The sequence below is a fragment of the Protomyctophum bolini genome (genome assembly GCF_963924005.1).
Source record: "Protomyctophum bolini genome assembly, chromosome: 1".
NCBI lineage: Eukaryota > Metazoa > Chordata > Actinopteri > Myctophiformes > Myctophidae > Protomyctophum > Protomyctophum bolini.
In genome coordinates this window covers 9,725,602-9,737,947 of record NC_137862.1, presented here as the reverse complement: position 1 = coordinate 9,737,947, position 12,346 = coordinate 9,725,602, and the positions used below count along the sequence as shown (strand labels likewise).

General features: G+C 42.4%; 1 protein-coding gene across 2 annotated transcripts in view; it reads left to right on the top strand.

Moving 5' to 3' along the window:
• The window catches only part of smad3a (SMAD family member 3a), a 28,131-nt gene extending 16,056 nt beyond the window's left edge, over nucleotides 1–12,075 (top strand). The window contains exons 2-8 of one of the 2 annotated variants that reach the window (XM_080763739.1): nucleotides 2,105–2,298; nucleotides 3,341–3,475; nucleotides 4,118–4,243; nucleotides 5,823–6,035; nucleotides 6,583–6,720; nucleotides 7,004–7,148; nucleotides 9,143–12,075. In XM_080763739.1, coding sequence (XP_080619865.1) covers nucleotides 2,105–2,298; nucleotides 3,341–3,475; nucleotides 4,118–4,243; nucleotides 5,823–6,035; nucleotides 6,583–6,720; nucleotides 7,004–7,148; nucleotides 9,143–9,266 — 1,075 coding nt within the window. In that variant the 3' untranslated portion in view covers nucleotides 9,267–12,075. Of the gene's footprint in view, nucleotides 1–2,104; nucleotides 2,299–3,340; nucleotides 3,476–4,117; nucleotides 4,289–5,822; nucleotides 6,036–6,582; nucleotides 6,721–7,003; nucleotides 7,149–9,142 lie in introns of both variants that reach the window. The other variant, XM_080763738.1, reaches the window with a different exon arrangement.
• The last annotated feature ends 271 nt before the right edge of the window (nucleotides 12,076–12,346 follow it).

Below are 12,346 nucleotides of genomic sequence, written 5' to 3'. Positions count from 1 at the left end.
TGTGGTGCATTTTTATCACATGAATCTCTGGATCCATGTGATAAGATTTGGACAAGATCTGTAGGAGGAGGATCAATAAGTGTGTTTTGAATCAAATTCTAAATGCTGTAAAATCTAGTTGGACGCAAAGGGACATTGCCGATTTCCTTGAAGTGGCCTGTTATAACGCCACCATGAGGCAGACTGGTGTCATTATTTGTTCCTGCTTAGGCCTCTGGACTGTGGACCTGAGAAAAATTGATTCACTAATCAATTAATATAAAACTATATAACGCCGCTTAGCAAAATGCAAGCACAGCAATTTGACATATAGCTTGTGTGAGTGCTGACAACAGTTGGAGGAGTAGCATGGCAAACTTTTGGGTTGCTGTGACAAGAATATGTGACAAGAATAATGGGATAAATATAAAATATGAATTATTTTACTCGGCTATCAATCCGACCAATTCATTTCAAGATCAGGTGGCTTGGCTATATGGTTTAAATTTGTATCCCTGACATCATAAACTGAGCTCTAAATATCTAAATGTCAAAATGAACTGATTAACTACTACAACCTGGGCCTGTACTTAGTTTACTGGATTCCCAAGGGTCCAAGATGCACAAGGGTTTGTCCGGATTATATGGCGCCTAGTTATGCTTAAATCATTACATTTCTTATTATTCAGATCGTCGGTATGACATAGTTGTGTTGTAAGTAAAAGTCAGCAAAAAATGCAATCATGGGCTGCAACATGGTTCTTTTCATAGCCTGGCCCTGAATGAGTGTCGGTTATATATGCTTGCATCATTCATTTACAACTAAATAGCCTCCTCCCACTCACTTTTGAGAAAAGCACACTTTATGCACGCACAGCTTTGTCCGTGGTTCGGTTGGCCAAGTCATAGACGTACGTAGTTATAGTATGCGGACTTGCAGAGTATGTGGACGTGCTGTTTATCCCTGTGGTTTGTGCCTGTGATACGTAACTGACTTTACCTCTGCGTTTTCAATGCAGCTTTTGCAGCTTCTGTTGTTTGTGTGTGTGTGTGTCTCACTCGGACACGCAATATTCATGGCGAAACAACAGCAACACGGACGTTTAGATGGCGGCGCGCAAGCTTCTAGTATATTACAAATATTATTATTATTATATTATGAACATTTTAAATGCTATACTTTTCCTGCAGGACACACAATGGTCGACCCAGATGGCATAGCACCTAGTGAGCCCTCACCAGTTGGCCAGTAGAATGTCTAGCCAACTTGCTTTCATCTGAGCACTGACATTTGTCCTTCCAAAGGGCTTTAGCCTAAGCCGTTGACCCTTACTCTGTACTCACGTGTGCAGTGTGCAAACACCACGTCTGTGGTCGCTGCCCCTCGTGCATGAAAATAGGGATTTTATTTTAATGGTTTGGTGATTTCAAAAGGCTGTACACAGCAATCGGTCTCCATCTCCAGTGTCTATACCCACTATTCATTACTATCCTGTATTCCAAGTCATTACTACAACTGTACTCCAATCAGTCTTCATATTAATAGGCTATATTGTTTTATTGGATGTGTCCGTATGCTTTTCTTAATCCCACAATGATACTACTGTACGTGTTCTCAGTTATTTCCAGTATGCAACTTCTTCTTTTTGAAACTTCCTGTTTTGAAAGTGGTAATCCCATCAACGCCTCTATTTTTAGAACCCCCCCACCCCCCAATAACACACAGTGACCGAGCCCTTGACTGTTAGCAGTAACACAATTACACTCACCCACGCTCAGAATGTCATGTCTTAAAGGGCATGTCAAATGGGTGGCTACTGTCTGAGTATTATAGTACTTGACGATATCAAGATATGTGACCAAAGTTGACTGAGAGACTGCCATTGGATTTTTTTGAGTTTTTCAGCTCTGACACTTATTTCAGACATGCTCTAGTATGTGAAGAGACTACCTGTGCTATTAACAAATTTTGGAGAAAAAAAAAGTCTCTCAGTCAAATCTGGTCACATATGATCATCGGTTATTATGTGTTAATGAACCACATTCTTGATTCCTCCGGAATTGTCCTCGGAGGATAACCAAAGTTGTCTAAATTCAATGTAATGAATTTCCCCCTGTCTCCCAGGTCTCTGGACGGCCGGCTGCAGGTGTCCCACAGAAAGGGCCTGCCTCATGTCATCTACTGCCGCCTGTGGCGCTGGCCCGACCTGCAGTCGCACCACGAGCTGCGGGCGGTGGAGCTGTGCGAGTATGCCTTCCACACCAAGAAGGACGAGGTGTGCGTCAACCCCTACCACTACCAGAGGGTGGAGACCCCAGGTATATATACAGCCACTTCACTACCTTTACCCCTACCACTACCAGAGGGTGGAGACCCCAGGTATACATACAGCCACTTCACTACCTTTACCCCTACCACTACCAGAGGGTGGAGACCCCAGGTATATATACAGCCACTTCACTACCTTTACCCCTACCACTACCAGAGGGTGGAGACCCCAGGTATATATACAGCCACTTCACTACCTTTACCCCTACCACTACCAGAGGGTGGAGACCCCAGGTATATATACAGCCACTTCACTACCTTTACCCCTACCACTACCAGAGGGTGGAGACCCCAGGTATTTATACAGCCACTTCACTACCTTTACCCCTACCACTACCAGAGGGTGGAGACCCCAGGTATATATACAGCCACTTCACTACCTTTACCCCTACCACTACCAGAGGGTGGAGACCCCAGGTATATATACAGCCACTTCACTACCTTTACCCCTACCACTACCAGAGGGTGGAGACCCCAGGTATATATATATACAGCCACTTCACTACCTTTACCCCTACCACTACCAGAGGGTGGAGACCCCAGGTATATATACAGCCACTTCACTACCTTTACCCCTACCACTACCAGAGGGTGGAGACCCCAGGTATATATACAGCCACTTCACTACCTTTACCCCTACCACTACCAGAGGGTGGAGACCCCAGGTATATATACAGCCACTTCACTACCTTTCCCACTCTCACTTTGATTTAGTCGTTTCCCAGTCCATGCACATCCCCTAAGGCCATTTGTAAACCACATGAACCCTAGCATACCTTTTCTGGAAATGTCATAATAGGTGACCAATGACATACATTTGTAGTGTTGTGAACTTGTAGATGGGATATGTTCGGCAACGAGATTTGCAGTCGAGAGAAACGAGTATTAGACCGCTGAGAGACGCCAGTGTAGGGTTTAAGTGGTTTAAAGGCGAGATCCAGAAGTCCAGGCCCGTTTTAGTTTGCAAAAAAGTGATATTCTGGTTTGTGTGAGGCTCTGATGCGCTTGTTGTGTATGTGCGTGCATTTGCAGTCTTGCCACCGGTGCTGGTGCCCAGACACACAGAGATCCCCAGCGAGTTCCCACCTCTAGATGACTACAGCCATTCGATCCCCGAGAACACCAACTTCCCAGCTGGCATTGAGCCCCAGAGCAACTACATACCAGGTACCGGCATAAACGGCAGAATCCAGAGTGTCCTATTTAGCACTTGGGATATTACAGTGTACTTTCCTTTCAGGACAGCTTACTCAGACCTCAAGGCTCTCAAGAGTCAGAGCTGTCAGTCTGAGGAGACGTTCAACATAAAACATTTGCAGTGACAAGGTGAACGCTCAAGCACTCAGACACCTGGGACATTGAGTGATATAAACCTCTAGGCTACATCATGAGTCGCACAGCTCACCAGAGTGCTTGCCTCTCCTCTCCTCTTTTATGCTCTGCCCTCCTTTAGTGGATCAGTATGAACCTTTACTATATTCAGTGCGTCACAAAAGTCTGACACAGTCACTATGCTTGCCTTGTACCAAACCCTAAATTATTTATTTTCAGTTTATTTTATACTTACGGTACACTGCTGGTCCTGTGTACGATGTGTAAGCATGTAAATGACAAATAAAATGAACCTCGGAAAATATCCCCCACCTATAATTTGTGATAATAGGTTCTTGGAAACTTGCTCCTCTTGATGGATCTATTGTGGCTATATGGAGCATTTGATTGATTACATATTATCTTAGCTGATTGTGCCATGGGTTTTGTTGTTGTTTGTGACCAATGACCATAAGTACTTTGTATCATGTGTTCCAGAAACACCACCCCCAGGCTACCTCAGTGAAGACGGGGAGACCAGCGATCACCAGATGAACCACAGCATGGATACAGGCTCACCCAGCTTGTCACCCAACCCTGTCTCCCCCACACATAACAGCATGGGTAAGGGGGGTGTGAACCCTGTCTCCCCCACACATAACAGCATGGGTAAGGGCGTGGGCACTGTAGAATCCAGCTTTTGTAACTGAATGTACAAATGTTTGTACGCAGTTGTACATTCTCTGAGAATGTTAAAAAAAGTAACATTGAATATTTTACTCTGGGTTTGGCGTTGTCACAAGAGACGAAAGATTGTGGACAACATGTGCTTGAGCATTCCTGTGTGTAGTACATGGTACATATGATCAGAGTGTGTGCGTGGGTGCACATTTCCACATTTGACCTAAGTTAACCACCTTCCTAGTCCTACTTTCTTCTACACTGCTGTCTGCCTGACTTAGTAAAATGGCCATGAGTTGTCTGTACTGCGTTGTGAGCTTATAGATCGGCTATTTTGGGTGAATGTTCCCCCCAGAATAGGGATGTTGGGGTTCAAGTGGTTAACTGCCACCTATGCATACCCTCCCAGCTCTCTCCTTTTCTGAGGAACATACTCCATTTTTGTAATGGTGGGAAGCTGTGGGTGAAAGAACCCATTGTCTTCCCTCCTCCCTGCTCTCTTTCCGAACGGGGACAAGACACCAGTCAGCCCACATTAACATCAATAATAATATCCTCCGCTTATTGTATCAGAACGGAAAATCACCGGGGGTCTTCACCGCTAAGCAACCGAGTGAAATAATAAATAGCAGCTTCACATGGCTCTGCTGTCCACTGAGCCCAGAACTGGACTTCAAAGCCAAGGACAGAATGTTTAAAGCTTTTTTATTTTTTTACCAGAACCAGTGTTGAATTTACTGAAAGCTATTATGGATAAGCATGTAATTTGACAATTTTTGGCTCTAGTGTCCCTCTAGTGAGGGTTGAGTTTCCACATTTTGTCTCATTTAGGCTTCTGGGAAACTGGGTGTATGGGTTTGACATTTTGTGACGTAAATGTCTTCTGTTTTCTTTGAGTTAGTTTTTTTCAGCTCTCCATTTCACCCCTTTTTTTCCCTCTAGCTTCCCATTTTTCCTTCTTTCCTCTCCACAGCTGTCTATATTCACGCTCCTTTTCCTTCTTTGCTTTTTAAAGCCCAAACAATGCCAGATCTTTGGGTTTGTCAGAGACTGAGTAGGCCAGAGATAGATGGAGTTTCTTTAAACTAATGTAATTCTTCTTATTTTTCCCGTTACTAAACAAAAACATAAAAAAAACAGGAGATAGTTGTGAGTAGGGCAACCAAAACGTCAACTACAGCCCTGTTTTTACCTCCTTACATGATTTCCTGTTTTTTATATAGAAGTGTATATTTGTACGTCTCTAAATGTTCTGATGAATTGAAAATGGTGGACCCTGTTGTAAACCAGTGTAATGCCTGTAATACCTACCTGGTGAGGTGACATCTACAATTTTGGGTTTAGAGCAATTGGGTTCAGAGCAATGGTATCAGAATTGGTTTTCAAAACAGTGGGAGTAGGTTTTCTCTGCTGTTACAGCCCATACATTGACTTGTTGTCTGGCTGTGTAAGAACATATAGTTGAGTTGGCCACACTTCATCAAGGTGACCTGGTAACCAAGCAGGCGTCTCTTCCCTTCAGATCTGCAGCCTGTGACGTACTGTGAACCGGCCTTCTGGTGCTCCATCTCGTACTATGAGCTGAACCAGCGGGTGGGAGAGACCTTCCATGCTTCACAGCCCTCACTGACGGTGGACGGCTTCACAGACCCCTCAAACTCGGAGCGCTTCTGCCTGGGTCTGCTGTCCAACGTCAACCGCAATGCAGCTGTGGAGCTCACGCGCAGACACATTGGTAAGTCTCGTCACCTCAATGAAACAATTCTCCTTTAATAGAGACGATACATGTCTATACAGATAGGTCATAAGCGCCTTATGAGTTCAGTGTTAAGTGTCTTAAGAGTCATAAGGTCTAACCCTAACCCTACTTCAGTGTTCAAAACCTGGGATACCCAAGGGTGCTTATTGTTATGGACACCATAACCAATGCATCTTCAAATGGAACTAATGTATTAAGGGGCTGTATTATTTCCTCTTGAATATTTAAAAGTGATACATTGTGATACATTGCCGGGCAAAGTATGAATTAGCCCATATACTCAATCTGCATAGATTCTTTGGTTTGTAATCACAGTGTGGTCGTTTACTTACTCCCTTACTGCATATTCTTATATTCTGTGAACTAACTAACCCCTCATGGAGAGACACACAACAGGGCGAGGGCGGTAACAAAGCATTAACCTACCGAAAAACTACTTTCTTTCACAATATCATTCCTGCTATCCTGTGTTGTTATGGCGGTGATCTGACGGATCATTGTGTTGTGTCTCTGTTCCCTGGAGGCCGGGGAGTGCGGCTGTATTATATCGGAGGCGAGGTGTTTGCGGAGTGTCTCAGTGACAGTGCCATCTTTGTACAAAGCCCCAACTGCAACCAGCGCTACGGCTGGCACCCTGCCACGGTCTGCAAGATCCCCCCAGGTATGTAGAGAGAGAGAGAGAGAGAGAGAGAGAGAGAGAGATTCTCTCACGCCATGTGTGCTCTTTGGTTATATCCTTGCTGTCTTAACACATTGGTTTTAAAAAGTTTGGTTCCCAAATTTAAGCTGTTTATTAGCATTTCTTTTTGTGAATGGTCCTTTGCAGGCTATCGGATCTGTAATCGTGGTTGCAGTCCCATAGCCCGGCTGGACGGTGGGTGGAATTGGCGGGTATGGACTGGTTATAGGCTTAACGATTGTCTCTGATTGGCCCATCCATTCAGGATGTAACCTGAAGATCTTCAACAACCAGGAATTTGCCGCGCTGCTGGCCCAGTCGGTCAACCAGGGCTTTGAGGCCGTCTACCAGCTCACCAGGATGTGCACCATCCGCATGAGCTTCGTCAAGGGATGGGGAGCCGAGTACAGGTGAGCAACGCATCCACCAATCAGACATTAACCCATTCTGACCTGAGATCAGATTCTAAAAATGTCTTCTACATCCTGACGGCTTTCTGAAAAAGCTATGTTTCTATGTCAGTCTTCCTTGGATTTTTCAAAAATAGCAGACCTACAAGCTCGTAGCAGCTTGTAAAAAATATCTAAATTATAATTTAAAATAAAATAGCAGATGCTTGTAGATCTGCTATCTTTTGAAAACCACTGTTATAAATCCTAATGCTGCGTTCACACAGGCAGACGCAAAGATGCAAAGCTACACAGTGTATCTGTAGCTGTTGTAGCTTTTGCAGCAGCTACAAGCGTCGCATTTGCTTCGTAGCTTCACGTCGCTGACTTCCATTGACAATGAAAGGTAGACTGTGTCTGCCCCTGTGAACGCAACATAAAGAGTTTTCTGAAAAACACATGTTGCTATAATATAAATGATATCATATGACTAAAATCTAAAATGACACGGATGTTTTCCCGGGTTTTAATGTATAGCGTGATCTCTCTGCATGAATGGCAGCTGTCTATTATCTCAAACAGTATGAGAGTTAACTACCAACTGCCAACAATATTAACCTGATAATTCATCTAATTTATACTCTGGTGTTAATTTTGTTGCCTATAAGACTAAAAGACTGAGATTTTGAATATTTAGTCGACTAAGACTAGACTAAGAATAAACTATTTCAGAAAATAGGACTAAAACGGAATGGTGTTTTTCAAAAGATTAAGACTGTAGTATTAAAAGAGCAATGGGTCATCATGATTATAGAGTGGAGAACGTTGGTGTGTGTTATGAAGTTTATGAACTACCACTACCCACTCCGGTTAACCCATTCTGACCTGAGATCAGATTCTTAAACTGTCTTCTACATCCTGACAGTTTTCTGAAAAAGCTATGTTTCTATGTCGGTCGTTCTTTGATTTTTCAAAAATAGCAGACCTACAAGCTCGTAGCACGCCACTCGGTGGCGTGCTATGAGCTTGTAGATCTGCTATTTTTCAATAGCTAAAGCATAACATAATTCTGACACCAAAATGGGTTCCCGCCCAATATGTGTCCACAGTGGCGGCTCTTTTGTTTGAGATCAGAAGTTCACCAGACAACAGAGACCAACACAGACCATGAATCTCATAGCAAAGTCTCCAGCCACCCACTCTCTCTCCCGAGCATCTGCATGCACGCCATAGTATGTCACGCTGCCAAGACCCCATCAGCAGAACAGCCCTAGCCTGGCCTGGCCCAGCCAGCACAGGGCCAGTTCTTAAACAAACACACATGCGCTGTGTCAAAGAGAGATGTCAGACTTTCCCCCACCGCTCTCCCTCCCTCTTTTCCACCCAGCGTGACTCACCTGATAGTAGCAAACAAGAGGACAGGAGAGAGAAAATGGCGTGTGCGTGCGTGCATGTGCGCGTGCTTCTGTCCTCGTCTATATTAGACTATTTTTTTCACTCTGTCCCTTTGCCTACCCGTTGCATCATTTTGTTTTATATTCCTTTTATTTATGACTCCTTCAAGCATATCTCTTTGACTTAAAGTATAATTTAATCATCTAGTGCCTTTCTTTCTAGACCACATGATTTAACTTTTTTGCTTTAGATGCATGCATGTACCTTTTTATTCACTGCATGTGACTCTCCCACCTTTCCTGTCTCTTATCGAAATAAAGCAGAAATATCTATAAAAGAAGAAAATATGCCACTTGGGCTACTGCTCTCTCACACCACTACCTAGTCAGTCTGCTGGCATCTGTCACTATCTTCAATACTTTGAAACATTTTAAAAAGATGACGTGGTTGTTAAAGAGGCGTGTGGTTTTGAAACCTGTTCGGTCGGTGCTGTAGACAAAATTGAAAGTAAAGATTAAGAGAAATAGTTTGAGGGAGAAACTGGTTCTCAGTACAAAGAGGGCGTGTTTCTTTGTTGTGACTATTGAACCATGCTGTTCTCTCTCCTCATCATATCCCAGGCGGCAGACGGTGACCAGCACCCCCTGCTGGATCGAGCTGCACCTCAACGGCCCCCTGCAGTGGCTGGACAAGGTGCTCACACAGATGGGCTCTCCCAGCATCCGCTGCTCCAGTGTGTCCTAGGGGAAAGGTTTCCTCCACCCACTTCCACATCCACATCCCCCCTATCGAGTAAACAGACTAAGAACTCAACTCACAAACTGGATTACAGACACGAGCAGCTCCGCTAAAGGTCTGGAGAGAAGATGAGCCCTTCAACTCTGCCAACAACCTCCAATGTGCAACTTAACGCCCTCTTACCCACCGACTGTTGGTAGCACTTTTTATATACATGTTGTTTGTGACAAAAAGGGGACAAGTGCATTAAAGCAGAGCCATTAGTATGGTCTCCGCATATGTATTCCCAATATATTTTTAATGGCAATTACGTTTTATATAAACTTGGCATTTAAGTGCCAAATACGCTGTAGCATGGGAGCAGTGTGGTTTAAAAATTCAAGAGATTTTTCACTTTCTTTCTCTCCTCAAAGCTGTTTTCATGTTTCTTGTTTTTTGTACAGATGCTAAAAATATGTAGTTGTTTTCCCCCAACTCTGAGTATATAGGGTAATTTTGTATAGCATGTGTAAGATTGTTTTAAACACGGTGGAATTTGTTTATCTTTTTGGGCATTCAATAGCTGTTCTGAAGATGTTTTCAAATTGACCCAATAAGATGGATTGAAAATGTACGAATTACTGGAAAACAAAACGTACTCTTCAGTCATCACTTATGAGTGGTGCTTGAAATGAGGGAAGCTGCAAGCATTGAAGGACACTTTAAGGTGCTCATTTATATTTGTTTCTTAGAGATAAGAGATTGCCAATTACACAGGTGTATGAAAGAAGGCAACCAAGTGCCAAAGGAACTTCATTTGACCAGCTGCTGTGGACTTGTAAAGTACAGTACCTGCCCAACAAATCCCACTCAAGCCTGATTTAGAGCATGGTCGAGCATGGTGCGAATGACCTTCACATGCCATGCTGAATGTGGGTAGTGCAGAATGTGATGCACATCATGGAAATTAATTTGTGAGCGCAACTTGACATTTGAGTAGTGGATTTGTTTGTTGGTCACACATGAGTCACCAAAGTTGAAATCCACGTGAAGCAGAAGATGCAAATTTGCTTCGCCACGGGGGAGCATTGCACCCCTTCGCACTAATATGGAAGTGAACGGAGAGGCGAATAATATAATATTGAATTTGTGCATGTCTGACCGTACCTTTTCTGCTTCGGCAGCCAAGTGTTATGCGACTAAATTATAAAACGTTTAATCTATTCTATTGTCACATCATCTGCCTGCCAGTGGCATAGTTGATTTGAACTGTGGCCAGATGTCTCTATGTCTGAGTGAGTAGTCTTGATAGATCAGGGTAAAGCTCAGGAAGGAGATATTGTTTTTTACTTCAGGTTATACAGCAATTCACAATGACATCATACAGTATAACATCACAAAGCGGATATGGCCTGTTCATTCCGCTGATATTACATAATGTATCAATATGATCAGGTGATAATGCTCGCCTCTTGTGATACTGAATACTGATATCCTGTAGTCACGTGAGTACAGGAGTGCTTTGCCAATTTGCAATCTGTGCTGTGTTTTTAAGTAGTATGGTATTTAACGATACACCTACACCAGCAGGCCCCACATAGTTCTGGAAAACATTTTATTTAACATAACATAACATTCAGTCAGCCATATCATGTGCGTGTCCTTCAGCATTCTGTAACATATCGCCATTATTTTCATTGTCATTGTCATTGATGATCGACTTTTTAAGCACTCAGGTTCTGAAAAACAAGCTCAATTGTGTACATGGCTCACTACGAGGGACAGTGGTGTGTTTATTTTCCATGAGTTTTTAGATTGTGGAGTCTATTTTGCTACCCGTTATTTTTGTAGGACTTGAAGGGGGATAACATACTGGATGGTATCTGCCCCCAGTGTTAAGCAACACAACACATACTGCAGGCAGATCTGGGGTCTGATCTTGTATTTTTCTATATGTGAGGCCGTTTTGATCTATGTTGTAGTTCTTTTTTTACAAAGGGAAATGATTAAAATGGGTATATGTATTATATATTCTACCCATCATTTTTAATTGCATGTAAGTATATACATGTTTTTAGGCTACCATGTCCTTTATACGGTTAATGGTTTTGGCAGCAAATGAACAAAAGGGAGGAAGCAAGACTTTGATAAACATTTAAAGACCTATTGCTGTACAACATTGTAAGGTGAAGTATCACGTACTTCTTAGTTCTTTAGTGACATGTTTAAAAACGTGTCTGACTGCAAATGGGATTCCTTCCAGTGCCCACCCCAAGTATTTAACATGACGGTGTCACAGAGTGGGTATTATGGTTACTATGATGTTATTGCTAGCCCAATGGTGCTAAGCTTTGACATTCTGCTTAGGTTTATTACTGTTTGACTATGATGACAGTAACCCTCAAAGTCTACTGCCGCATACGTACAGATAGTTTCAGAAAAAGTAGTATCTACCTATCTGAAACAAGAGTTATTTATGAAGATGTCCCAAGATTCTATGCGAGTAAACTTATAATCGCATTTCATTGGCCTTTTTTTTTCAATTGTCATTTCATTTATACAGTACAGAAAATTTTGCAGGCAGTTTTATTGTTCTTTTTCTTTTCTTTTTTTGTATTATATTCTTCAAATAAAAGTGCTTGTATATTTTTCTCTTTTGACTAAATTGACTGTAATTTGTGCATATTCGTTATGATTTGTGCTTTTGTGTTATGAATTGCTCTTTTAGATGTGTTCTGTATAAAAATGATATGCCCATAAATTGTTATTGTTATACATTGCATTTTCTGTTTGTTATTGTTGGTCTATAAATAAAATCCTATATCTTGTGGCGGTATACTGGAGTTAAGTTGTCAAGTTTCAAAGAAAATCTTCTTATACATACATTACATACATACACCCATGTAAAGTGAGAATGAGCTTAATAATAATTTAATTTCTGTTAAAATGAAGCTCATGAAAACAACTACTCGTCTAGCACAATTGCGGAAATTGGAAATTGCTGAAATTGCGGAAATTGCGAAATTGCTGAAATTGCGGAAATTGCGGAAACTCCGTAATTTGCTATTGTTTCTCATCCTCCGCAACACTCAATTTAATACAAACAA